This window comes from Stegostoma tigrinum, chromosome 27, assembly GCF_030684315.1.
Source record: "Stegostoma tigrinum isolate sSteTig4 chromosome 27, sSteTig4.hap1, whole genome shotgun sequence".
NCBI classification, from domain to species: Eukaryota; Metazoa; Chordata; class Chondrichthyes; order Orectolobiformes; family Stegostomatidae; genus Stegostoma; species Stegostoma tigrinum.
Window position 1 is genome coordinate 2,972,135 of NC_081380.1, and position 26,256 is coordinate 2,998,390.

At 41.1% G+C, this 26,256-nt stretch overlaps 1 protein-coding gene across 4 annotated transcripts in view; it reads left to right on the forward strand.

Annotated features, from left to right (window-relative positions):
• Window positions 1-26,256, forward strand: part of rabep1 (rabaptin, RAB GTPase binding effector protein 1) — a 120,137-nt gene that overhangs the window by 39,620 nt on the left and 54,261 nt on the right. For 2 of the 4 annotated variants that reach the window (XM_059655538.1, XM_059655536.1), the window contains 8 exons: window positions 5,218-5,349; window positions 11,762-11,965; window positions 12,864-13,024; window positions 13,284-13,403; window positions 18,469-18,607; window positions 21,828-22,006; window positions 22,122-22,259; window positions 23,849-24,307. In XM_059655538.1, the coding sequence (XP_059511521.1) occupies window positions 5,218-5,349; window positions 11,762-11,965; window positions 12,864-13,024; window positions 13,284-13,403; window positions 18,469-18,607; window positions 21,828-22,006; window positions 22,122-22,259; window positions 23,849-24,307 (1,532 nt within the window). The remainder of the gene's footprint in view (window positions 1-5,217; window positions 5,350-11,761; window positions 11,966-12,863; window positions 13,025-13,283; window positions 13,404-18,468; window positions 18,608-21,827; window positions 22,007-22,121; window positions 22,260-23,848; window positions 24,308-26,256) is intronic. The other 2 variants (XM_059655534.1, XM_059655537.1) reach the window with 2 other exon arrangements.

Below are 26,256 nucleotides of genomic sequence, written 5' to 3' on the forward strand. Positions count from 1 at the left end.
ATCAACCTGAAATATCATATGCTTCTCTCCACAGATGCTGCCTGACCTGCTGAGCATTCCCAGTATTTTTTGTTTCTGTCCCACAATTACCTGTGTGGCCCAGAAGCACTGTCATTGTCCCGTCTCCATATGTTGCCCATTGGCATGGAGTCAGCCTGTACTGACATTTATTCCTTCCCTCTGGTTTCACCATGTAGTTCGTCTTCATTGGCTGATAGTGCTTAATTCACAGATACCCATACATTAGGCATATCAGGCTTCAAAAACATTCAGATTTACAAAGGTTTTACTGTAAAGCTATAGTGTAGAATAAATGTCAGTTTCCACCTTTCCGTGCCCAGAAGTCAACACTCCACTAAGGAAAACCTAATTTCTCAGTTACATAAATCATATAGCTCAGTGTGTCAAGATGACTTCCACTGCAGGTAAGTTTTGAATCTGAGCCTTTTGGCCCAGGGATCGGGACACTACCACCACATCACGAGAACACTAATAATTTTTTTCATCTGTATGTTCAGAAACATTAGATGGCTCCTGTCCAAGCCACTGGAATTTGAGGGCTGATCTTCTGGCCCAGAGCTAGACTCACACTACCACTGCATCATTAGGACTCTCCTAAGAGTTCAGTTTTATTTTAGTTTAGAAATTCAAAACCAATTTTACAATTTTCAAAGTTAACACACACACCAGAACACACATCAGAGTGAAACAAGAGACAGGACCAGAGCAAAATGGACGTGAGTGTAGAATTCCTGTTTTAAAACAAAAAGAAATTATCACCAAGTTATCAAACCGCTGAATTTAGAACTTGGTTCTTGGATATTTTTAATCAACCTATCCAGACATGTTTATAACATATCTTTGGAGCAGATGGGACTTGAATTGTGGCTGTCTGGCCCAGTGGAGAACATAATATCACTTCACCACTAGCACAAAGAACTTTCAATCTGCTCTGGAACTGAGCCTTAAAGGGACCTGTGTTTCTTACCCTGACACATGGAATACTACACTGAAAAGAGTCCATGTGGTCTATCAAGTGAGGCAGCTCTCTGAAAGCATCAGCTAAATTCTTTTCCACTATCTTTAATTGTTAAGCAAAGAGCCTTTTTCAAATATTTATCCACTGCCATTTTTCATTTCTATCTATGGATTCTGCTTTGGGTAGTCATACCATTGTCAGTGTTCTTTTGGTGGTGGTCTCAATTTTGTCTCCCTGGATTACTTATCATAGTTTTGGAAATGCTTTTTTCCAATTTACATTGATAAAATTTTCCATGCCAGATGTCTTGTCATCTTCCTCTACTCCTAATATCAATAACAGTGAATCCCTCGTTGCTTTTGACATTGCTCCTCATGAGGTGCCTAAAACTGGACACCATTTTCTTACTGCAGGTTCGTCAATGATTTATAGAGGTTTAGCATTACTCATCACCGAGCTATTGGTCTGATGAAGATTATACCTCTGAAATGTTGCAGACTGTCTTCTCTTCACATGCTGACTGGCCAACTTATTTTGCAGGGTTTTCTGATTTTATTCCCAATTTTCAGCAAACTTACTGAATGCTAAACCAAGTGAAATTGTTACCACTTATGAAACCTAGAATCTGAAGTTATTTTTGCTCCATTTCACAAATGTATGTCACCTCACATTTCTCAGCAGTCACTTTCATTTGGTATCAAACTGCCCAGTCTATTAACTTGTTTTGTGGACAATAATTTTCATAGTCAGCCACAGATCCTATCTGTGTTTATCTGAATACTGGAATGAGGCAGAGTTCTCTCACTCTTAACAATGACAGACCTAAAATCGTCTGCTTCGTACTCTAATACTGTCTATCGAGTTCAGCTAGAGGTGGCCAGCTGGGACTCCAGTGAAAAGAACCCTGAGCTGAACCCAGAGAGTACGGACCCTCACTTCCTGTGTTACTCTGAGCTCAGCTCCCTCTTCCATCTACTCCCACCTACAAATTATAGACCAGTTTCACAATACTTCATCTCTTTATCACATCCCAGCTCCACCCAGTTAAGACCATCCCTGTATCTCCTGTAAGCTCTATTTCTCTAAAATCACCCTTGCTGCAGTTCTCCGCTTCACTTTGACAAACTACAAGTTGTCTGGATTGCTGCATTGTTGATTTTACTTTGTACCATGGTATGTCCACTCATAACATTGGTCCTTGTTGAGATTCATGCACCCCAGAGATGTGACATGCAAGATTCAAATGCTCCCTTAAACGTTTCGTGCAAACCTTGCTGTTTCCAGCGATTGTTGTTCACCAGCGCTATGCTCTTAACATGTACGTTCTACTCTTTCAACACTAACTTACATCAGTCCTGCTTTTAAAGTCGTACAGTACAGAAATAGACCCTTCGGCCCAATTCCATATGCCGACTGGGTTTCCTGAACTATGTATAGCTCATATCCCTTTAAACTTTTCTTATCTATGTAGCTGTTCAAATGTCTTTTAAACATTGTAATTTTACCTGCTTCTACCACTTCCTCTGGCAGCTTGTTCCATATACACACCCTCTGTGTGGAAAACATTGCGTCTCAAGTCTCTTTTAATTGGTTTTCCCCCTCACCTTAAATCTATGTTTTGGACTCCCCTACTCTGGGGAAAAGACCTTGGCTATTCACCTTATCTATGCCTCTCGTGATTTTGTAAATTACTATAAGGATGCCCCTTAGCCTCCTATGCTCCAGCAAAAAAATAGTCTCAGCCTATCCAGCCTCTCCTTACAACTCAAGCCCTCCAGCCTTAGTAACATATTAATAAATCTTTGCACCTTTTCCAGGCAGGGCTTTCCACGCCCTTACTACTCTCTGAGTAAAGAACCTACCTCTGACATCTGTCCTATATCTATCACCCCTCAATTTAAAGCTATGCACCCTCGTGCTAGCCATCACCATCCGAGGACAAAGGCTCTTACTGTCCACCCTATCTAGTCCTCTGATCATATATGTCTTAATAGTCGCCTCTTAATCTTCTCTGTAATGAAAACAGCCTCAAGTCCCTCAGCCTTTCCTCATAAGACCTTCCTTTCATACCAGGCAACATCCTGGTAAATCTTCTCTGCACCCTTTCCAATGCTTCCACATCCTTCCTATAAGGGAAGAAGGTTGTCTCAGAGTACAACAGGATCTTGATCGGATGGGCCGAAGAGTCATACAGCATGGAAGCAGGCTCTTCGGCCCAACTCGTCCATGCCGACCAGATTTCCTAAATTAATCTAATCTAATTTGCCAATGTTTGGCCCATATCCCTCTAAACCCTTCTTATTCATATACCCATCCAGATGCCTTTTAAATGTTGTAATTATACCAGCCTCCACCATTCCATACACGCACCATCCTTTGTGTGAAAAAGTTACCCCTTATGCTCCTTTTAAATCTTTCCCCTCTTACCTTTAACCTATGCTCTCGAGTTTTGGAGTCCTCTACCCTGGGGAAAACACCTTGGCTATTCACCCTATCCATGCTCTTCATGATTTTATAAACTTCTATAGGCTCACCCCTCAGTCTCCGACGCTCCAGGGAAAGTAGCCCCGGCCTATTCAGCCTCTCCCTGCAGCTCAAACCCTCCAACCTCGGTGACATTCTTGTCAATCTTTTCTGAATCTTTTCAAGTTTAACAACACCTTTCATACACCAGGGAGACCAGAACTGAATACAGTATTCCAAAAGTTGATGGGAGGTGGGACGTGTTGGGGGCCGTTGGGGGAAGAGATGAAATGACAATGGGGATGGAGGTTACAAAAATAGGAATCGCTGGAAAAGCTCAGTAGGTCTGGCAGAAACTATGGAGAGAGATCAGAGTTAATGTTGCAGGTTGAGTGACCCTTCCTCAGAAGGGATGGAGGCTTCCAAGCAACAAGGAGATGCTGAAGGGGCACGTGAAGAGGGATAGAACCTTTCAAAGCGCAGAAGCAGGCCATTCATCTCATGCTAGCACCACACGGAGAAATAGGCCCAGAGTAGCTATGAATGGCAACTGTAGTGATCTGAAGAACAGAAGTGCTTTTGGATATTAACTCTTCACACAAATAAAAAACAGCCATAGGGATAGAACATCTAACCCATTCAGTTTGTTCTGCCAATCAACAAAGATGAAGCTTGGGCTTCCCCAGCCATTCTCTGTTCTTCCTGATGATCCCAGGAGACTGGACATCTGTCTTCTTGCAGAAACGCGTTATTAGTGTTGTCTATTGGGGAACCAATGGTCTCTTGACTCCCAGGCATCAAGGGGAACAAATGGATGAACTAGCCATCCCCCCACCAACCCCCACCTCACCCGCCCACCGTACCCCTACCAGCGGGTGATGGGCACACTCACTGACCCTTCTCTGGCAGCGGTGCCTGCTGCCTCTCGTCTTCTTGTAGCTGGAGCCCAGTGATGTGACTCTCCAGGGTTTCCCAGTTCATGATGAGCAGCTCGCTCGCTGCTACCTCTGGCAGAGAGGTGCACGTTGTCAGGGGAGGGGTTCCAACCAGCTAGGCTGACGGTGCCGCTTGGGACCTGTGCCCCAATGGGTTGCCCATCGGGCTATGACTGCCGCCCCTTCCCGCGTATCTACGTCTACCTTGCCACCAACCTCTTCCCTGCTGAAGTTTCATGAAGCTTTTATCCATGTTCTGGCCCCTCTGAGTGTCACTACTCTTTTCACCTTACTGCTTAGTATACATTTATCATTATCTCCACTGTGCTCATACTTCAGACTAGCCTTGGGCATAAAAGAAAATTAAAAGGTGTCAATGCTTCTTTTATATCAGACAAAAACTTTGGGAGTTTTTGCAAAGCTTACGTGCAGTGTTTTCCCCTTTCATAAACTTGGAAAAAATTGGTATTTGATATTTGGTTTGAAAGGATAGATTCAGCTTCCATAGGATTTTATGTTTAAACATTAGGAAGTGATTATTTGAATTGGTTCTGATTTAGTTTCCACCATATAGAGCATTTGCCAAATCCATTCCTGATCACTGGTCTAGTTGTTGAATAGTGTATCTGGGGATTGTAACCTGGTTAAATATATCTTCAGTTGAAGTGAACTCATTCTGATCATTCCAGTTTCCTTCTGACATTTTTGAGAATTGTTGCATTTTATCTGTTTCAGCAGAACTGGTTTTGTAAGCAGTGATATGTATTAGTTGACTTGCTGCATGGCTCAACCAGCTGTTCGTGGTGTATTGTTCATCTAGCCATCCTGTTTGTCTTCCAGTGGCCAAACTCCGTCAGCGCTTAGCTGAGTTGGAAAAAGCCGAGGCTGATTTTTTGCGAAGCAAGCAGCAGTTGGAATTTGAGTTTAACCAGAAGAGGGCAAAATTCAAGGAGCTGTATCTCGCAAAAGAAGGTTAGAAGTTACTTCTATTTTGGCAATTGGTATGCACATTCACCCTGGTGAACTAACCAGGAATCAAGAGTGCTCCAAATGAAGAGTTTGGATGTGGTGATGAAGAACAGGCACTGCTTGTCACTTAAAAGCACCTGCCTTTGACACCTGTGAGAAATTAGTACATTACTTTGTCAACCAATTTATTTAATGACTCTTGATTTATAATTTTGCCTTTTAAAAGGTTGATATTTCATATGATTACAAACAAGTTGTTGTTTGTTGATTTTTCCTCTTAACTTTCACAAGCAACGTAGAAAATACAGGAAGATAATATACAATAAGGGGTTTCATTCCACAGAGGGTGGAGGAGCATTGGCACCAAGGTGTATATCTGTGTAAATCACTGAATGTGGCAGGGCAGGTTAAGAGTGTGGTTAATAAAGCATATAACACACTCAGTTATATTAATAGGTACATGGAGTATACCGGTGCGAAAGTTATGTTCAACTAATGCAAAACACTGTTTTAATCTCAAGAGGAGTATTGCGTCCAGTTCAAGGCATGACCTTTTAGGATTGATGTAAAACCATTAAAAAGAGGTATAGTAAAGAATCACAAATGGTTCTAGCGGGAGGAAGTTCGGTTATGCGGATAGGTAAGAAAGGTAGGAGAAGAGAATGTTGAGAGATTTTATAAAGGTTTTCAAAATCATGTGGGATTTGGACAGAGTAGATGAACAAGAGGACTCAGATTTCAGGTAAAAGAAGCAATGGTGACATGTGGCAAACTTTTTATACACTGAGTCAATCGGGTCCAGAATAGACTGCCTGGGAGAGTGGTGGAGGTGAATTCAGTCTTAGCATTCAAAGGGGGATAGTTATCTGAAACAAAAACTACAAAGCTACAGGGAGAATTCAAGAGAGTGTCACGAGGTTTTGTTTGCTCCACACTGTTGATGCAGGCATGGCAGGATGAATAGCCTGCTTCTGTGCTATATTAATTGTGAAATTCTGAACTTGAGGCACAGTGTTAGCTTTGGAGTTGATTCAATGGGTGTCTAGTTTGTAGTTTCTTTCTGTCTCGAAAGGATTCTGTGATATGAAAAGTAACAAATACTTTAAACTTTCTATTCGGATTGAATAATATGAAGGTATTTAATGAAAGTAACATATTAAACATAGAGCAGATAGAGCAGAAAGGAAGACCAGATGAGCTGATGTAAATTGAAAATATTATATTTAAAAATCAGTTGATCTGCCTTGTCAACCATATAATGAGTCCAAATCAAGCATTTTCAGACAAATTGGGATTAGATGAAGTTTGTCTACGCAAACATCTCGTACTTTGTTTATTTCATTCCGTCCAGCCAGGGAAATGGCTGGATGTTTGCAGACAACTAATTTTTAAATACCTAATGAATTTCAGCTCATTCAAACTTCTGCCTTTTTTGTAACTTGCATTAATTCCTCTGCTTTCCAATCTACTTCAGATTCCACTCTAATCACCTCATCTATAATTCTGTTCATGCATTGAACCCTTCCCACCTCCAGCTGTACAACACGCTGCATGCTTCACACTCTGACCTCTTATCATCTCTACAGTGTGGAAACAGACCATTTGGTCCAATAAGGCCACACCTTCCCTCCGAAGAGTATTCCACCCAGACCCAACCCCTTACACTATCCCTGTAACCCTGCATTTTCCATGGCTAATGCACCTAAGCTGCACATTCCTGAATTATGGCCATTTAGCATGGCCAATCCACCTAACTTGCACATTTTTGGACTGTGGGAGGAAACCTGAGCACCTGACAGAAATCTGCGCAGATGTGGGAGAATGTGCAAATTCCACCCAGACGGTTGCCCAAGTTTGGGCCTTTGGCGCTGTGAGGCAGCAGTGCTAGCCACTGTGCTGCCCCATGTGCACCGTTTTATTTTCTTTATCCCATCATTGGCAGCAGTAGCTATTCATAGGTAGATCCTGAGGTCCAGAATTATCTCTGTGACTATCTCTAACTTTGTATTAAGGATAAGACAATCCATAAAGCCAGCTACTTTGACTAAAATCTGTCCCAACACTATTTGTGTTAACTTGTTTCTGAAATCATAATAAAGTGCTCTGAAATTACTATATAAATGTGCTGTATAAAAGCCAGATGTCGATGACTATAGCTTCGTGTCTCAATGTGAGCTGTTAATGTTGAAAAGAAATCACGACTTGGGCTCTTAATGTGATTGGATTATAATAATATTTATTATGGTTTCCTTAAGGTTCAGGCACACTTGTTCTGCATGTGTTTATAAGGTGAATTGCAGGCCCACTGCCATCTTGTCAGTTGGATGATTTGGCAGAAACATGAGCTACTGATTAACTTTGTGTAATGCCAAAGTTTGCTTTCAATTCTGCTGTTCAAGAGTAATTCGTAATTACGAGTAATGATTTGCTTTCTCACTTAACTATTCCCATCATTCCATTCGAGTGTTAGCATGTTTATTGCTGTTTGTTACTTCTATTTACTATTTTAATACTGTAAATATTAGCGAAAGTGCATTTTGAATTTGAAGTTTGTTTCCAGTTGCTGTGATGGTGTATTAAGTGATTATGAATGGTTGAAAACAATTTTCTTATTTTGTTAATCAAGTTTGATCATCCTTTTGACATTTCAATGAAAAACCACATATATATATATATATATATATATATATATAACACTCTTATCCATGGCAAATGCAGAAAAAAATCATTAGAAATAGGAACAAGAGTAGGTCATTCAGCCGTTCTAGCCTGCTGTCATTCATGGATTTTACCTCCACTTTCCTTATGCCCTCGTAATCCTGCATTTCCTTGTCAGTCCAAAATTTACCTAACTCCACCTTGAGTATAATAAGTGATCTAATCTTGATTGTTCATTGGGGAAGAGAAGTCCAAGGACTAACAATCCTCTGAAGACGAATTTTTTCCTCATTTCTGTCCTAAATGGGTAATCCTTTATTTTGAAGCGTATGTTCCTTAAATGGAGGGAGGAGCAAAAGTAAAAACCTTGGAAAATAATCTGAGTCATGTGAAAAGTGGGAAAATGTATCTAAACACCTCTTTAATGTTTTTTCCCTTCTATCCACTCTACCTTAAATTGTTTTCATTCCCTCCAGGCCTGCTTATCCTAAAGCTAGCTGTTTCTCCTGTCTTGGCAACCAATTCTTTCCACGTTTTCCTGGGAAGTGAGAGGCCTGAATTTGACAATGTCAGATAACTGGCATAAGTTTATGATTACATGCTTAAAGAGAAAGTTACAGGGATGCACCTCTGCCTTCATTGAAATAAATTTGGCAAGCAGTGGACACCAATCACCTTCCTCCTCCTCCTCCTTCCCCACCATGCACCACCACCCCCACCCCCACCCCCACCCTGAAACCACTTACCCTTTTTTGCATCCAGATTACATTTACCTCAAATCTAAGATGAACTCATTGATCATTTAAAGAAAAGGAGAAGCTTTCATCTGTATAGCATGTTTACAACATCAGAATAGGCCAAAGTATTTTAACACTTGATCAGCGCTTTGAAATATGGAGACTGGCAAAATATAGGGAAAACAACTAATTTGCATACAGCAAAGTCCTACAAGTTGTTATTCTTGTTTAGAGATAATCATTCAAAGATAAGTAATTGCTCTCAGGACTGCTGGAAAATCAGCAAGTGACAGTGACTGATATACAACCGAAAATAGCCGTTAAGACAGTACTAAGTGCTGGGAAGAATTACAACTTAATGTATTTTTAGGATAATTTGCAAAGCTCAGCACAAATCATAGAATGCCTACAGTTTTGAAGGAGGCCATTTGGCCCATTGAGTCCACCCTACATCTCCTGTGGCTAATCCACCTAGCCTGCATGTTCCTGAACATTATGGGCTTTTAGCATAATGACCAGTCCATCTAACTTGCACATCTTTGGACTGTGGGAGAAAAGCAGTGCATTTGGAGGACACCCACAGACACAGGGAGAATATGCAAACTTCACACAGAGAGCCGCCTGAGGGTGTAGTTGAACCCAGGTCCCTGGCACTGAGGCAGCAGTGCCAACCACTGAGCTGCCCTCATGCCACCTTCTGCATGTAGTTTTACCAGTCTAATTGTTTTTGTAAGGCACAGTTAGATTCTTCATAGGGAGTGAAAGGTTATTGGGGCAGACACCCAAGAACTTACTGAATGGCAGAGCAGGCCTCAAGGAGCTGAGCGTACTGTATCTGCTCCTAATTTTCATGCTTATGATGGTGATGTGCATTTAACAACTAACAGGAGGAAACGTGTACAGAAACATCCTCACCTTCAGTGTTGGAGAGGTCATAGGGCACCAATGTAAGGCTGAAGTACTTGAAACTGTCTTCACCAGAAGTGCCAAGTGTATGAACGTAGGCCTCCTCCTGAGGTCCCCATGTCACAGCCGCTAGTCTCCAGCTGATTTGATTCACTACACATGCTGTCAAGAAATGGCTGAGGGCATGAGTTATAGGGCTTGGCAAAATTTTAACAGAACTAGCCGAGTCCTAGTACAATTACAACGCTGGCGTCTACTTGACAATGTGAACGTACTATTGTGTTGGTACATTAGTATTCCAGAAACCCAGCCTAATGTTCTAGAAACATGGATTTGCATCCTAAGTAAACAGAGTGAAATTTGTATTTTGTTAACAAATATGCATTAAAAGTTAGCCCAGTACCGTGAAACTATTTTAGATTGTTGTAAAAACTCATCTGTTTCACTAATGCCTTTTACAGAAAGACAATTCACTATCTTTACCTGGCCTACATATTACTCCAGATTCAGAGCAATGTCACTGACTCTTAAATGATTTCTGAAATGGCCTAGCAAGCTGCTCAGTTGTATCTAACTACTGTGAAGTCTTTTAAAAGGAATGAAACAGGATGCACCATCTGGATTGTCAATGGAACGGCAAAAGACAGTGTTACACTATGACCTGTTGGTCCTACAGAGGCCTCCTTGGTGCCATATGGGGACTGTGCCAAAATTGGGAGAGATGTCCAACAGGCAACAGCTTGACAGTCATTCTCATGGAATCATACCTTACAGACAGTGCCCCAGATACCACCACTACAATATCTGGTATCTTGTCTGAAGGAGGTTACCTTGGGAGACTTCACTATTGACTCCAGACCCCATGGAATCTCATGGTATCAGATCAGAGATGGACACAGAATCCTGCAGTTACTATCTGAACACCACCTCCCTCACCTTTGACCTCTTCCTTCACAGTCCACTCTGAGCAGATGCATATGTTCTTGACTGTATTTGTCACTTGCATGCCAAACAGTGCAAACAACATGCAATTGGACAGTGCTAAGTGATCCCACATCTAGTGGATCAAAATTAAGCTCTGCAGTTCTGCTGCATTCAGGCCATGAATGGTGATGGCCAATAAAACATCTCACTGGAACAAGGGGCTCTACAAATATCCCCATCCTCAATGATAGAGGAACTAAGAACATGATTGCGAAAGACAAGCAATTTAAGTCAGAAGTGTCAAGTGAATGATCAATTTCTGCTCCTTCTGAGGTCTCCAGCATCACCAATACCAACCTCCAGGAAATTTCACTCACTCTACATGATGGGAAGAAACAGCTGAAGACACTAGTTACTGGAAAAGCTATAGACCTTTAGAGCATTCCAGCTGGAGTACTGATGGCAGAACTATCTACAGCTCTAGTGACTTGTTACAGTATAGCCACACAATTGGCATTTATTGGGCAATGTGGAGAGTTTGCCAGGTACATCCTGGACACATAAGCATAGCAATTCAACTTGGCCAGTTACTGCTCCATTTGACTACTCTCAACTATCACTAAAGTGATGGAAAGTTTATTGGAAAATGCTATCAAGCGGCATTTTACTCAACAATAACCTGCTCGTTGATGTTCAGTTTTGGTTCTGCCGGGTCCCCTCGACTGTTTTGTCTATCAGTCAGTTATTTTAAAAAAACCATCTCAGGTTTTTTTAAGCCTCAGTAAAAAAAGTTTCTGTACTTTGTCTTCCTTTTAATGTTTGAGATTTAATGTCTAATAACTTTTATTGTTAAATTTGATAGCCTTTGTGCAGTGCTTAACTTTGATCAAGAATAATGGTTAGTGCTTTGGAATTGTATGTTTGCATCTGATATGGACTTAGCTGCACCAGTGTTGTTGTTACTCCACTTGGGTTACCTGGATACCTGGAAGCTCAGCTTCCTGTGATTACATCACCATAGTTACTATTGAACCCAATTGCTGCCTATGTAATAGCAGAATTCGAGCTGCCCACAAATTAGATTGAGGTTTTTTTTTCATATGTCCTTGCAAACTTGTTGAGCATTTTGGAGTCTTTTTAATCCATGAAGTTTTAATCTCAAGAATGAAAATTCATCTTGGTCTGTTTAGAGGAGCTGAAGCGGCAGAATGTTGCGTTACAGTCAGCAGAAGGTGATGTTACTCGGCTGCAAGTCCAACTCATGGAGGCAACAGCTGACATGGAGAACATTAAAGCTGTAGCTACAGTTTCTGAGACCACCAAACAGGAAGCAATCAATGACGTAAAGAAGCAATGGCAGGAAGAAGTTGCTTCAATGCAGGCTATCATGAAAGGTAATTAATAAAATTCCTTTCTCCCATACAGGTTGTGTTTTCTTTTTCTTCTGAACTTACTCACTGAGGCAGGGATCTATGTGGGCTGAAGCAAACAAAAACAGAAGTTGCTAGAGAAATTCAGCAGATCTGGCTGCATCTGTGAACAGAAAACAGTGAATGTTTTGAACCCAGTGATCCTCTGTCAGAACTTCTGAAGAAAACTCACTGGACCCAATGTTAGATTTGTTTTCTGTCCACAAATGCTGCCAGACCTGCTAAGTTTCTCCAGCAGTTTCTGTTTCTGTTTGTGTCAGATCACCAGTGTCTTCAGTTCTCTCTTCTATCATATCTGTATGAGCTAATTGCTTCCTACATTCCACCATTACTTGTGATAACTTTGAATATTATTCTGAAACTGCATATCCACAGAAATGCAGTTGACTCTTAATCACCTTCTGAAATGGCCTGCTAATTAGGCAACTGCTAAGAAATGAACCCTGACTGACGTTTCCAGAAGGTTTTCATGATGCTGATAACTCTTTTGGTCTTGATTTTATAACTGCAACATTATATGAGTTAACCTTGAATCTCTTTGAGGCCAAATAGGCTACCAAATCCCAGCTTTACAAGTATCGCTTGTCCTTTCTGGCCTTCCTTACCTCGTCCACCCCAAGTCCACTCTTGGTCACTCTTTTGTGACTTTCTGTCTCTGTTGCTGACAATAACCTGTGGTTTGAATTATTTCGATAATAATAGGCTGTTCTTTTCTGTTGCGAGATTAAATATTAACAACTTCCATAGTTGAGTGTTGTGACTGAAACCATTTGATTCTGCTACTTGGTGTTTCTTGTTCAACAGAAGTAAAACTAGGTGAGTTTGTAAGCTGTGTTCGAGCTGTGTTCTACCTCTGTTGCAGAGACAGTGAGAGAGTATGAGATTCAATTCCATCAGCGGTTGGAGCAGGAACGCACTCAGTGGGGACAGTACAAGGAAGTAATGGAACGTGAGTTGGCTGATCTAAGGAGGCAATTGTCTGAAAGACGAGAGGAGGACAGCTTGGAAAATGACATGAAGAAAGTGAGTATATTCAGCTGTAACCTTGAAATGATCATAAAATGTTGAGTGGGAAATGACAACTAGAGTTCAGTCTTAGTTGTGCAAGGCAATAATTTGGTAGAAACTTTGTTTCAATTAAATTATTTCCAAACCAATTAGGCATTTGGGTGGGACCTTTTGTGTTGGTGATCTGAAGTGCATTTTGGATCCTTGGCCATTTATTTATTGGCTCTCAATGTAGAGAAAGTCATAATAATTGTATATTTATTTCAATGAACAGGCTCAGGAAGATGCTGAGAAGTTGCGGTCAGTGGTACTACCCATGGAGAAGGAGATAGCAGCTCTCAAAGAAAAGCTGTCAACAGCCGAGGAAAAGGTCAAAGAATTAGAAGCCTCAAAGGTGTGTTGTAAAAGACTGTACAATCAAAATATGTTGTCTCACCTGTATAACAGTGACTTCAGAATTATTTAAAACTTTGGATATACTTTGAATATATATGATATTATACACAGGCAAATTTTGAACAAAGAATAACCAGTTGGAGAGGAGTGTGGAGTAGATTTGCTAGAATAATACCAGAGTTGAGGAACTTCAGTTATACGGAGGGACTGGAGAAACTGGGATGGTTCTTCTGGCAGCAGGAAAGATTAATGTGAGACTTAATTAAAATGTTTAAATTGAAAGGGCTGACAGAGTATAGGGAAAAATTGTTTGCATTGATAGGAGTGTCAGTCTGCAAATATGTATAGAAGGAGGAAGAGAAGGCCATTCGACATTTTAAGCCTGCTCTGCCATTCTGTAAGATCTTGGCTGACCCGATTGCTCCATGTTCCTGCCTACTGTGATGACGGTCCAGCCCCTTGCATGTGAAGAATCCTCTGCCTTAAAAAGGTTTAAAGATTGATTTCACTGACTTTTGAGGAAGAGCATTCCAAGGACTAGTGGCCCCTCTAATTTTCTTTCTGACTGCACAAACCTCTGAAATATGTACACGTTAGTAACTTCTGGAACCAGAAAACAAAACCACAATCAGCATGCTGATGCCAATCACTGTGCACTGAACCTTAGAGAACATTGCCAAGGACATATGGCCCTTTGTGGGAAAACAATTCTCCACATCTGTCTTATATTATTTGTAAACATAATTCCTAGGTTTTTTAAAATTCATTCATGGGATGAGGGCGCTGCAGGCAAGGCAGCATTTATTGCCCATCCCTAATTTCCCAGAGAGCAGTAAAGAGACAACCACATTGCTGTGGATCTGGAGTCACATGGAGGCCAGACCAGGTAAGGAAGGTAGTTTCCTTCCTTAAAGGACTTTAGTGAATAGGTGGGTTTTTCCTGACAATCCACAAAGGGTTCACGGTCATTGTTAGATTTTTAATTCCAGATATTTATTAAACTCAAATTCCACCATCTGTTATGGTGGTATTTGAACCCCGGTCCCCAGAATGTTATCTGGGCCTCTGGTTTAACAGTCCAGCGATAATACCATTAGACCTTCCCTACCATTTTGGATTCTCCCACAGGAAGAAATATCTTTTCCACCTGCACCTTGTTAAGACTACTCAAGATCTTCTAAGCTTCAATCAAATCACCTCTGACTCATGTCAACTCCAATGGATACAAGCCTAGCCCGTCCAACTTCTCCTCAAAGCCAACCCAACCCTAGGCCTAGTGAGCGCTCTCTGAACTATTGCCACTACATTTACATCCTTCTTGAGGTGAGGAGACCAACACAGTTATGAATTCAGATAGGGTCTCACTAATGCCCTGTAAAAATGAAATTTAACCCTTCTCTTCTTGTATTCAGTTCCTTTGTTATTATTTATTCAATCTATTAACTATCCTAATTGCTTGCTGAAGCTGCATAATAAGCTTCTGTGATTCATGCCCCAAAGCACCAAGATTCAATGTTCCCGCTAGTTTGCTTATTGGCTGCAAGGATATTCAAGGCTCATGCGGCAACAATTTCTGGAACTGCTGAGATCGGCATGGCAACTGATTGGAGTGGCTGCGCTTGTGCACAACTTAATGGGAACACTAATGAGATCCCTCTACATCTCTCAGCCATACCTTCAGTCCCTTCATCCAAATCATTATATAAATTGTAGAATATTATGATGCTAGCACTTAGCCCTGTGGCTCTTCACTTGTTAGATCTTGCCTACTTTTATTTTTGCCTACCTTTTGTTTCCTGTTAGCCAGCCAATCATCTTTCCATACCAATGTGTTAAGCTCGTGAGCTCTTGTTTTCCATGACAATCTCTGTCGCACTTCGCCAAAATGCTTCTGTGATCCGTCTTGTATATACGAGTTCCCTGTTATCTGCAGCACATGTACTTCCACAAAGAACTCTAATAAGTTTTTTAGATATGATTTTCCTTTCATAAAGCCATAGAGTTATACAGCATGGAAACAAACCCTTAGGTGCAACTTGCCCATGATAACCACATACCCTAAACTGCACTAGTCACATTTGCCAGCATTTGGCCCAAATCCCTCTAAGTACTTGCTATTCAGGTGCTTTTTAAATGTAATAATTGTTCTTGCCTCCATCACTTCCTTTGGCAGCTCATTCCATACATGCAGCACCTTGTTCATGAAAAAGTTGCCCCTCAGGGCCCTTTTAAATATTCTCCCTCTCGCCTTAAACCTATGTGCCCAGTTTTGAACTCTACCCTGGGAAAGAGGCTTTGGGTATTCACCCTATCCATTCCTCTGGTGACCTTATAAGCCTCTGAGGTCACCCTTTAGCTTTCAACACTCGAGGGAAAAAAGCCCCAGCCTATTCAGCCACTGCCTGTAGCTCAAACCCTGCATTCCCAGCAACATCCTTGTAAATCGTTTCTGCACCTTTTCAAGTTTAACAACATCTTTCCTATAGCAGGGCAACCAGAATTGAATGCAGTATTCTGAAAGTGGCCTAACCAATGTCCTGTACAGCCACAATATGACATCCCAACTCCTATACTTAATGCACTGACCAGTGAAAACAAGTCTGCCAAAATTGACTTCACCATCCTGTCTACCTGTGACTCCACTTTCAAGAAACTATGCACCTGCACCCCTAAGACCCTTTGTTCAGCAATATTCACAATATTCATTTCATTAACAGTACAAGTCCTGGTTTGATTTTCCTTACCAAAGTGCAGCCCCTCACGTTTATCCAAGTTAAACTCCATTTTCCATTCCTTTACCCATTGGCTATCTGATCAAGGTCCTGCTGTACTCCAAGATAACCCTCTTCAATTTCCACCACGCCACCAATTTTGGTGTCATCTGCAAACTTACTGACCATGCCTCCTATATTCACAACCAAATAATATACATTAAAAGCAGTGGACCCTGCACCAATCTTTATAGCACACCTTTGGTCACACTCCTCCAGGCCAATAAATGCCTCTCAAGCACCACCACCTGTCTCCTATCTTCAAGCCAATTTTTAACCAATTGGCTAGCTCCCCCTGTATTCTATGTGATTTAACCTTGCTAACCAGTCTACCATGCAGAATTTTGCTGAAGCCCATATAGCCAGTGTCTGCTGCTCTGCCTTCTTCAGTCTTCTTTGTCATTTATTTGAAAAACTCGCTCAAGTTAGTGAGACATTTCCTATGCACAAAACCAGGTTGACTCTCTCTAATCAGTCCATACATGGAAATCCTTCCCCTCAGAATCCCCTCGAACAATTTAACCACCACTGACATCAGACTCACCGGTTTATAGCTCCCTGGCTTTTTCTTACCACTTTCTCAAATAATTGCATCACATTAGCCAACTTTCAGACTTCCAGCAAGGGGCCCACAATCTCTTATCAATAAACGTGGAGCTGGAAAAGCACAGCCAGTCAGACAGCACCCAAGGAGCAGGAAGGTCAACGTTTCAGGCCGAAACCTTTGCCAGGACTGGAGATCCAGGGCGTGGATGGTGTGGAGGAGTGTGGGTGGGTGGGTGGTGGTGGAGGTGGAATTATTAGAGAATGATGCGTTGAATTCTGAGGTTGGTAGGGTGATCTGTGAGGAGGAAGGGGACTCTATCCTTATTTTGTTGGGGAGTGGTGAGAGGGTTTAAGGGCAGAAGAGTGGGAATTGGGGAGATGCAGTTGAGGGTATCCTTAATGACAGAGGAGGGGAAACCATAGTCTGTAAAGTTGGAGGATATCTGGGAAGTCCTAGAGCAGAATGCCTCATTCTGGGAGTAGATGCCGCAGAGGTCGAGGAATTGAGAGTATGGGATTGAATTGTTTTAGGAGGGTGGGGTGAGAAGAGGTGCATTTGGGGTAATTGTGGGAATCAGTAGGTTTGAAATAGATGTCAGTGGTGAGTTGGTTACCGGAGATGGAGGCAGAGAGGCCCATGAAGGAAAGGGAGGTGTCAGAAATGGTCCAGGTGAATTTGTGGGTGCAGTGGAAGGTGTTGATGAGGTTGATGGCGCACCCCGCCCACTTACCGCTGGGACTGCTGACTCCGCGACTCCCTCGTCAGCTCCATATATGCTGTTGTTGGTGTTGTTCCTGTAGTGGAGGTGGCCAACGATGGACATATCACTAGAGGAGTGGGAGGGGGAGTTAAAGAGGATGGCAACCAGAAGGTCAGGTTCATTGGTGCGTGCAGAGTACAGTAACCGACTCAACACTTTTACACATTTGCTTCTCAATTTCCTGCTGATTGTTGTGGGGCCGATAGTACAATCCCAATTAGGTGATCTTCCTTTTCTTTTTTGTCAGTTGCACCCATATGACATCACTGGCCGTTCTCCCAGGAATATCCTCCCTAAATACAGCCGTAATGTTATCCTTAACCAAAAGCACCACTCCCCTCTTCTCTTGCCCCTTTTTTCTATCCTTCCTACAGCATCCATACTCTGGAACATTAAGCTGTCAGCTCTGCCCCTCCCTGAGCCACGTTTCTGTAACTAATATGAAATCCCAGTCCCAACATTCCCAACCATACCCAGAGTTACCCATACCCTTATCTGCCAGGCCTCACTGGCCCCAAAACGTTAATTCAGTTTTTTCCTTCACAGATGCTGCCAGACCTGGTTGGCTTTTCCAGCAACTTTATTTTTGTTCTTGATTTACAGCATCCGCAATTCTTTCGGTTTTTATTTGCTCTTTATTCCCTGTTTCAGTTATCTATTTTTCTCCCCATCCCCTCAAAACCTTTTTGTAAATTTATTCACAATATTCATTAGATTACATAAACTGAAAAACACCTTTTGAAACAGTAGCTTTAAACTTATCTATAATATTCCTTACTTGAACTCTTCCCAAACATACAGGTATGTCTTAAATTGGTGATAAGTATACAGTGATACAGGCTAGACATTTGTAATAGTGTGGGGTCAAGGAGATTTGTTTTGCCAGGTAAACTGAAAAGAATTAAAGTAATTCAAAACAGCAAGGTAATGCCCAAATAAATGTTTTCACTGTTTTACAAAGAGACTGAGATGCCCATGTGCTTAGCAGGTTAAGGAGCTGAATCATTATCTAGAAACTGAGAAATCCTGCAGGACAGACCTGGAAATGTATGTTGCTGTCCTCAACACTCAGAAAAGTGTGCTGCAGGAAGATGCTGAGAAGCTGCGTAAAGAACTGCATGAAGGTAATTAAAAGAAGAGAGCTAATACTTTAAGAATTATGAACGGTTAAACTGAAAATGCATCCCTGATATTTGAACAAAGCCAAGGAACAAACTCGAAATAACAATTCCTGAATTCAAAAGAACACTTTCCCATAGCTGTAATTTTATTTTGGAGTTTGTTTTTATTTGACTAATGCTTCTCTCCCCAACAACTCGCCCCTCTTCAACCAAATCCCAATATTTGGTTGTGGACTAACCCATTTCTAAACCTTTGTCAATCCCCTTCTGTAATTCTTAATAATAATAAAACTGTCTCGAAATAACTCTTCAGTAACAATAGAAGAGAGTAAGGTATTATACCTCAGTTTAGTGCTTTCTGCACAGCCAGTTATGAGAAGCACACCAGTTGATATTGCAAGCACAGACTCAAGTCATATGGGCATGTTAGTTAGGACCCCGAAGTAGGACATTCAACCCTAGACCACTATTTAATAAGATCATGGCTGATCTGTAAATGTTCTGTATTCCACAGTCTCATCTATCCCTGGTAACTTTTGATTCCTTTACCTCACAAGAATTTATTTGTCACTAAAAAAATTTTCAATAACACCATCTCCATTGCTACAGGGCAGAGAATTTCAAAGCGGCACAACACTTAAAAGAAACCTCATCTCTATCCTTAAAGAGTTAAATTTAAAACGCCCCTAGTTTTAAAACTGTTTTCCTTGATTCTCACCTACAAGAGAAAACGTCCTTTCCACAATCACCTTGTGAAGGCCCTTCAGGATCTTACAAACTTCAAATAAATCATCTCTTGCCTGAGGGAAAAACAAACCCAGCCTGTCCAATCACCTCTCATAAGACAGCCATAGCCATTCCCAGATCATACTCCCTTAAGGTATTGCTGATCTCTGAAATTTGCCTTTGTGTGAAGAACTTTCTGTATTCTCAGTAGAAATTTATTCACTGTTATCTATTCTAAGTTAAATCTTAAGTTTAGTGCTTCAACACGTTAACTATTGGATTAGTTAATGTGAGATGGAAGTTAAACAAAAAGAAGTGGTATAAATAACTGACATTGAACCCTGAAGGAACATCCCATGTGACAATGGCCATGGTGAACTTGCCACCCTTTACCTTCTCTATGTCTCTGCAGCCATTAATACTGTTGACCATACCATCCACCTCCTAGATAACTTCTCTATTGTTTGGTTGGGTTGGAGTACTCTCATCCATTCTTTCTTATAAGTTTATAGCCACAGTATCATGACTAAGAATGTGAGAAATAGGGGCAGGAAAAGGCTGTTCAGCCCTTTTAAGCCTGCTCTGCCATTCATGAGATAATGGCTGATCTTCTATTTCAACACCATTTTCCTGCACAGTCCCTGCCCTTAATGTGTAAAGATCTATCAATACCAGTCTTAATCACAAAACCTCCGAGGCAACTGAGGCAGAGAATTCCAGCAATTCACCAGCTTATGAATGAAGAAATTCTTCCTTACCTCATTCTGAAATGGTCTGCCCTTTTCTCTGATACCATGCTCCCCTCGTGCTCAGTTTGCGTTTCTCCGCGCCCACCCATACTTCCTGCATCTGCCCTGTCAATCCCTTTAAAAATTTTCAATGTTGTAAGAAAACAGTTCTCAATCTTCTAAACTCCAGAGAATATAGGCCCAGTCTATTTAATCTTTCTTCATAGGAGACTTCTTCTGTGACAGCAATTAGTTTGGTGAACCTTTGTTGCACTTCTCCTCCTTTGGCAAGTACATTTTTCTTTGGGTAAGAAGACCAGAACTGCACCCAGTACTCCCAAGCGTGGTCTCACCAAACTGTATATGATGGCAATAAGATATTTTCACTCTTATAATCAAATAAGGTCTACGATATCATTTGCCTCCTTAAGCACTTGCAGCACCTGCATGTTAACATAGAACATAGAACAGTACAGCACAGTACAGGCCGCTCGACTCACGATATTGTGCCGGACTTTCACCCGAAAACTTTAGATATATTAACATAGATCCTCAATGATCCACCTTTGGTGTTCTCCTACTTCTCATCTATATACAGTCATGGTGAAATTATCCAAAGATATAATGTCGTGTTCAACATGAATGGTGACCATATCTAACTTTACCTTACCATCACCTATTCCCTCTAACCCTGCATTGCTTTTAATTTGTCACACTACTTGTCCAATATTAAGTACCAGATGATCAAGCATTTCCTGTAACTAAATATCGGGGAGATCAAAGTCACAGTTTTAGTCCCCACTGCAGTATCTGTTTCCTAGTTAACAACTCCAACTCTTCCTCTAATAAATAACTGTGACTGAACAAGATTATCTTGGTATCTATTTAAACCTAAACTGAGCGGCTGGCTGCATATCACAAAAACTGTCCTTTTCCATTTGCTCTGACTCAACAGCTATCATGCCTTAAAGTAATTCAATAACTCAGCGTGCTCTTTCATTTTTTGATATATTGTAGGAGAATTGTTTGAATGCCTGGTCACGTATAAATTTTGTTGCATGGTGCTATGTGCATGATAACGAAAAGGGTCTAACTTGCAAATTGCTGTGCAACTCCCCAGCTTAGCGAAGAACATTTCTCTCTGGATGGCCTTCAATTTTTCACAGTTTTTAAATTTGGGATCATTTATGACTGGTGTCTATGACCTAATTTGCAATTTTGTTCGCTTGTCGTACCCTGTGCCTCCTGACATATAGAGATTTCCCATCTACCATTTAAAATTCACATCTTAATTTTGAACCCCTCTATAGCCTTGCCCCCCTCAATCTAAGTAAACTGCTTCCACGTGTACAACTCTTTGCAATCTTAGTGCTCTTTCAATTCTGAAAACTTGAACATGACCAATATTGAACACCTGTCCAAAGCCAGGGACTTGCTATCAGCAACCTAGGCTCTAAGTTGTGGAGCAATTTCCTTGAACTCAACTTCTCTTTCCTTCTTTGAGATGTACCTTTTAAAATTTGCCTGTTTTGACCAAACATTTGGTCGTCTGCCTTCTCTCACCTTAAAGGACTTGAGATCAAAATTTGTTTGAGAACACTCCTGTGCAGCAGTTTAAAATATTCTGCCATATTAAAGCCACTCTATAAATGCTGAAAGTTGTCATTGTTAAAATTTAGCCTAATTCAAGTAGGTGACATTTCGGTGTGGTTCTGAAAATTATTGGAAGGTAGTAGTCCGCTGAGCTTTTCTTTAAATGTTTCCTCCAGTCTGTCATCTTTTGGAGCAAGAAAGACAGCAGCACAACCAGTTGAAACATACATGGCAGCGCGCCAATGACCAATTCCTGGAATCCCAGCGTCTTCTGATGAGGGATATGCAGCGCATGGAGAACGTTCTCACTTCCGAGCAACTTCGACAGGTTGAAGAGCTGAAAAAGAAGGAGCAAGTATGGAAGACTTCACATCTGTATTTTACTATTCACCTGAGTAGCAGGAAGAATAAAACTGACTGGCTGCATGCTAAAAGCATCTCATGTTCTGAAGTAAATATTCCTGTTTCAGGTGGAAGATGAACAGCAGAACCTCAAAAAAGCCAAGGAGAATAAACGACCAGACACTGAGGAAGAAAGATCCATAATGAGCTCCCAGTTACATGTGGAATCTCCTGCCAAATCTCTCAGCGTGTTAGATGTTGAAGAGGTTTGTTCTGTAACTGTGCACCAATGATAGTTATAAAACATTTATGTGCATTTCTTGGTGATTCTGCATATTCTCATAACAATTACTGAGGGTGAGTGGCAGCTTCTATGATGCCTCACTATGGGAGTACGCCATTTGGTAAGAAGAGGATTTATAGGGAGGTTGCCGTTCAGTCTATTGTGTCTTGAGTTAACTCAGGCTGGTTGGAGTGCTAAAATCAGACTTTGCCTCCTCTAAGTAGGTCAGAAAAGTTACTGATTTCCTGGTCATTGTGCAAAATTCATGATCACTGAGAAGTCTTTTGTAGATATTTGCTGAGGTAAAATTCACCTCTGACTATAATAACTCCTATGGCCTAATAGTTTTGTCTGCAGCTCATAGAATCATTGAAAAAAATCATATATTGTTGGAAAAACTCAGCAGGTCTGGCAGCATCTGTGAAAAGAAAGGAGAGTTAATATTTCGAGTCCAGGGACTCCTCTTCAGAACTGATAGTGATTAGGAAAAGTTGATATGTATGTATGCTATACCTTAATTCTATTTTCAAAGCCTTGATTAAAGCTGCCCCCTTCATGATCCCAGGAAATGCATCCCAGATATTAACTCGCATAAATAAGCTTTTTCTCATGTTATTTTTGGTCCTTTGGCCAATCACTAAATCTGTGTTCATTGGATCTTGACTCTTCCTCCAGTGGGAGTAGTCCCTTTATATCTATTACATCTAAAGTTCTCATAATTTTGCATACCTCTATCAGTGTTCCTCTATCTTCTCTGCTATAAGTAGAACAACCCCAGTTTCTTCAGTCTGCCCATGCAGCTAAAGTCCCGTAGCCATTAAAACCTTCTTTACACCCTTTTGGTGGCAGCATGGTGGCTCAGTGGTTAGCACTGCTGCCTCATAGTGCTGGGGACCCGGGTTCAATTCCATCCTTGGGCGACTATCTGTGTGGAGCTTGCATATTCTCCCCGTGTCTGCGTGAGTTTTCTCCAGTTGCTCCGGTTTCCTTCCACAGTGTAAAGATGTGCAGGTTAAGTGGATTGGCCATTCTAAATTGTTCATAGTTTCCAAGGATGTGTGGATTGGTTGGATTAACCATGGGAGGTGCAGGGTTGTAGTTGAGCGGCGAGCGGGGTGGGGATGAAGGTGGTGTACCTGGGTGGGATGCTCTTTGGAGAGTCAGTGTGTACTTGTTGGGCCGAATGGCCTGTTTCCACACTCTAGGGATTCTATGATTTTTTGGTTACCTAAAGTGTGGTGTGTGGATTTGGGCATGATACTCTAATTGAGGCCAGTTGAGGCTCTGAGAATGCAGCACTCCCTGAACATTCCACTGCAATACCAATCTGAATTGTATACCCAACTCTCAAATCTTTTGCCTCCCAGGTGTGAGCTATTACTGAGCTGCAGTTGGCATCTTGAATGTTAGGTATGGTGGATTTACTGACACCTGAGTGACTGCAGATATTGTCTGCCAGGCTGATATTGTAAGAGCAAAAATAAGATGCTGTAGAAATGCTATTTGTGTCAGTTGGAAACAATATAGTTTACCATTTGGAGCTTCAAATGAATTTTATGCTTTCTTTTCCAGATTTGTGGAAATAGTATACATGGTTCTGTGCACTCCTTGGATTCTGATTTGTCAGTATCAATGGCAGGCTCTGCTACTAAACAAGAGGGGGAGCTGTTCCGAGAGAGCTTAAGAAGGGTGCAGTCCACTGACAGTCTAGGTACTTCGAGCTCCTTGCAATCGAAGAGTTTGGGCTATGGACACAAGGCAAAATCAGCAGGAAATCTGGATGAATCAGACTTTGGACCATTGGTTGGAGCAGACTCTGTTTCTGAGAACTTTGATACAGTCTCAGTTGGCTCTTTCCAGATGTCTGGTTCCTTCATACTGACAAAAGATCAAGAAAAAGCAATCAAAGCACTGACACCTGAGCAAGAAGAAACTGCTTCTCTTTTGTCGAGTCTTACGCAGGTAGTGGACACTGCTCCTAGTGGGTACAGAATGGTCAGTGAAAAAGAATGGAATTTGCTGCAACAGGAGGTGAGTACTTTCAACACCAAACTTTAACTTCTACCTCTGTCAAACATTCACGTGGCCTCATGTTCATTTTACATCCTGTTGCAGTTTAAAATGAACAGTAAAGGAATTAAGGGTTATTCTGAGTGGGCGGGTAAGTGGAGCTGAGTCTCAAAAAGATCAGCCATGATCTTTTTAAATGGCAGGGCACGCTCGAGGGGCAGATAGCCTACTCCTGCTCCTAGTTCTTAGGTTCTTATGTTCTAAAGTGTCTTTTAAATGCTCTCGGCTAAACTTTTGTGTTTCATTGAACTTGTGTATTATTAAAATGGTTGCAAAGTTCAGAAAAAAGCCTTAATGTATAAATTCTTCTAAGTGATAATTGTTGCATTGGCTCTTGCTATTTTACCTTTCTCCTAACACCGTAATCTCATTGATCCAGGCTTCCTGTAGATTGATCCAAGTAATCAAATGTGTGTTTAGCATGGGATAGCCCCAGAATTAGGCAGTACCCATTTTACACTGGACTTTGACTACTATATCTCCTGATTATTTGCAAATATATTGAAAATTAAATGTGTACAGAAAAGCAGCAGGCCCATGCCATGTGATTCATGATGCAGTGTTTATCTTGCATAATGGAAACAACTTGTCCCAAAACATTTAAGCAATGATTTCCTCTTTGGCACCACAGTTGAAGGTAGTCACTTAACAGGAAGCTGAAGTCCATAGAACTCCTCAATATGCCCACCTCCTTCCCAGCTTTACAAGTTTCTTTGAGATACCAAAATGCAGATTTCCTCCTAACAGTTGATTTTTTTTTTGCAAAAGGAAAATTATTGACTTTGAGACAACTGTGGGATTCTGACTTAATGGTAAGGTCCTAGGAGGTGTTGCTGAACAAGGAGACCTTTTGAGTGCAGGTTCATAATTCCTTGGAAGTGGAGTTGCAGATAGATAGGATAGTGAAGATGATGTTTGGTATGTTTGCCGTTATTGGTCAGTGCATTAAGTATAGAAGTTGGGAGGTCATGTTGCAGCTTTACAGGACATTGGTTTGGCCACTTTTGGAGTATTGTGTGCAATTCTGGTCTCCCTGCTACAGGAAGGCTGTTGGGTAACTTGAAAGGGTTCAGAAAAGATTTACAAGAATGTTTCCAGTATTGGAGGGTTTAACCTGTCGGCTGAAAAGGCTGGAGCTATTTTCACTGGAATATTAGAGGTTGAGGGCTGACCTTATAGAGGTTTATAAAATCATGAGGAGCACAGATAGGGTAAGTAAGCAAGGTCTTTTCCCTGGGGTGGGGGAGTGTAAAACTAAGGGCATAGGTTTAAAGTGAGAGGGGAAAGATATAAAAGTGACCTAAGGGCCAACTTTTTCATGCAGTAGGTGGCACGTGCGTGGGATGAGTTGTCAGAAGAAGTGGTGGAGGCAGATATAACTACAGCCTTTAAGAGACATATGAACAGGAAGGGTTTTGAGGGATATGGGCCAAATGCTGGCAAATGGGACTTGATTTATATAGGATCTCTGGTCGGCATGGACAAGTTGGACCAAAAGGTCTGTTTCTGTGCTGTACATCTCTATGACTCTGCCTTTAAGCTAATTCACATCAATATTTCAAAGTTGTGACGGAAATTTTGGATGCCGCTAATTTTGAATACGTAGCTACCATCTGCGTTAAAAGAAATGTACCTAGTAATTTTTGCGCATCTATGCATTGTTCCACATGTTATTTATTTGGTCATAAGGATTGCTTTTAGCGATTTTTATTTTTTAAGAAGTTATTTCGTTCATAAGAAGTTTGTTTTTTTGTTGAAAGCATGGTGAAGATGTTATTAATAAAAAGCACTATCATTAGGAATTATGTATTAATTATATATTATATATAATAATATATTTTAAAAAATGAAGATTAAATGAAAAAGGATCTAAATGTGCCAAGAATTAATGCAACTAATTAAGTTGAATG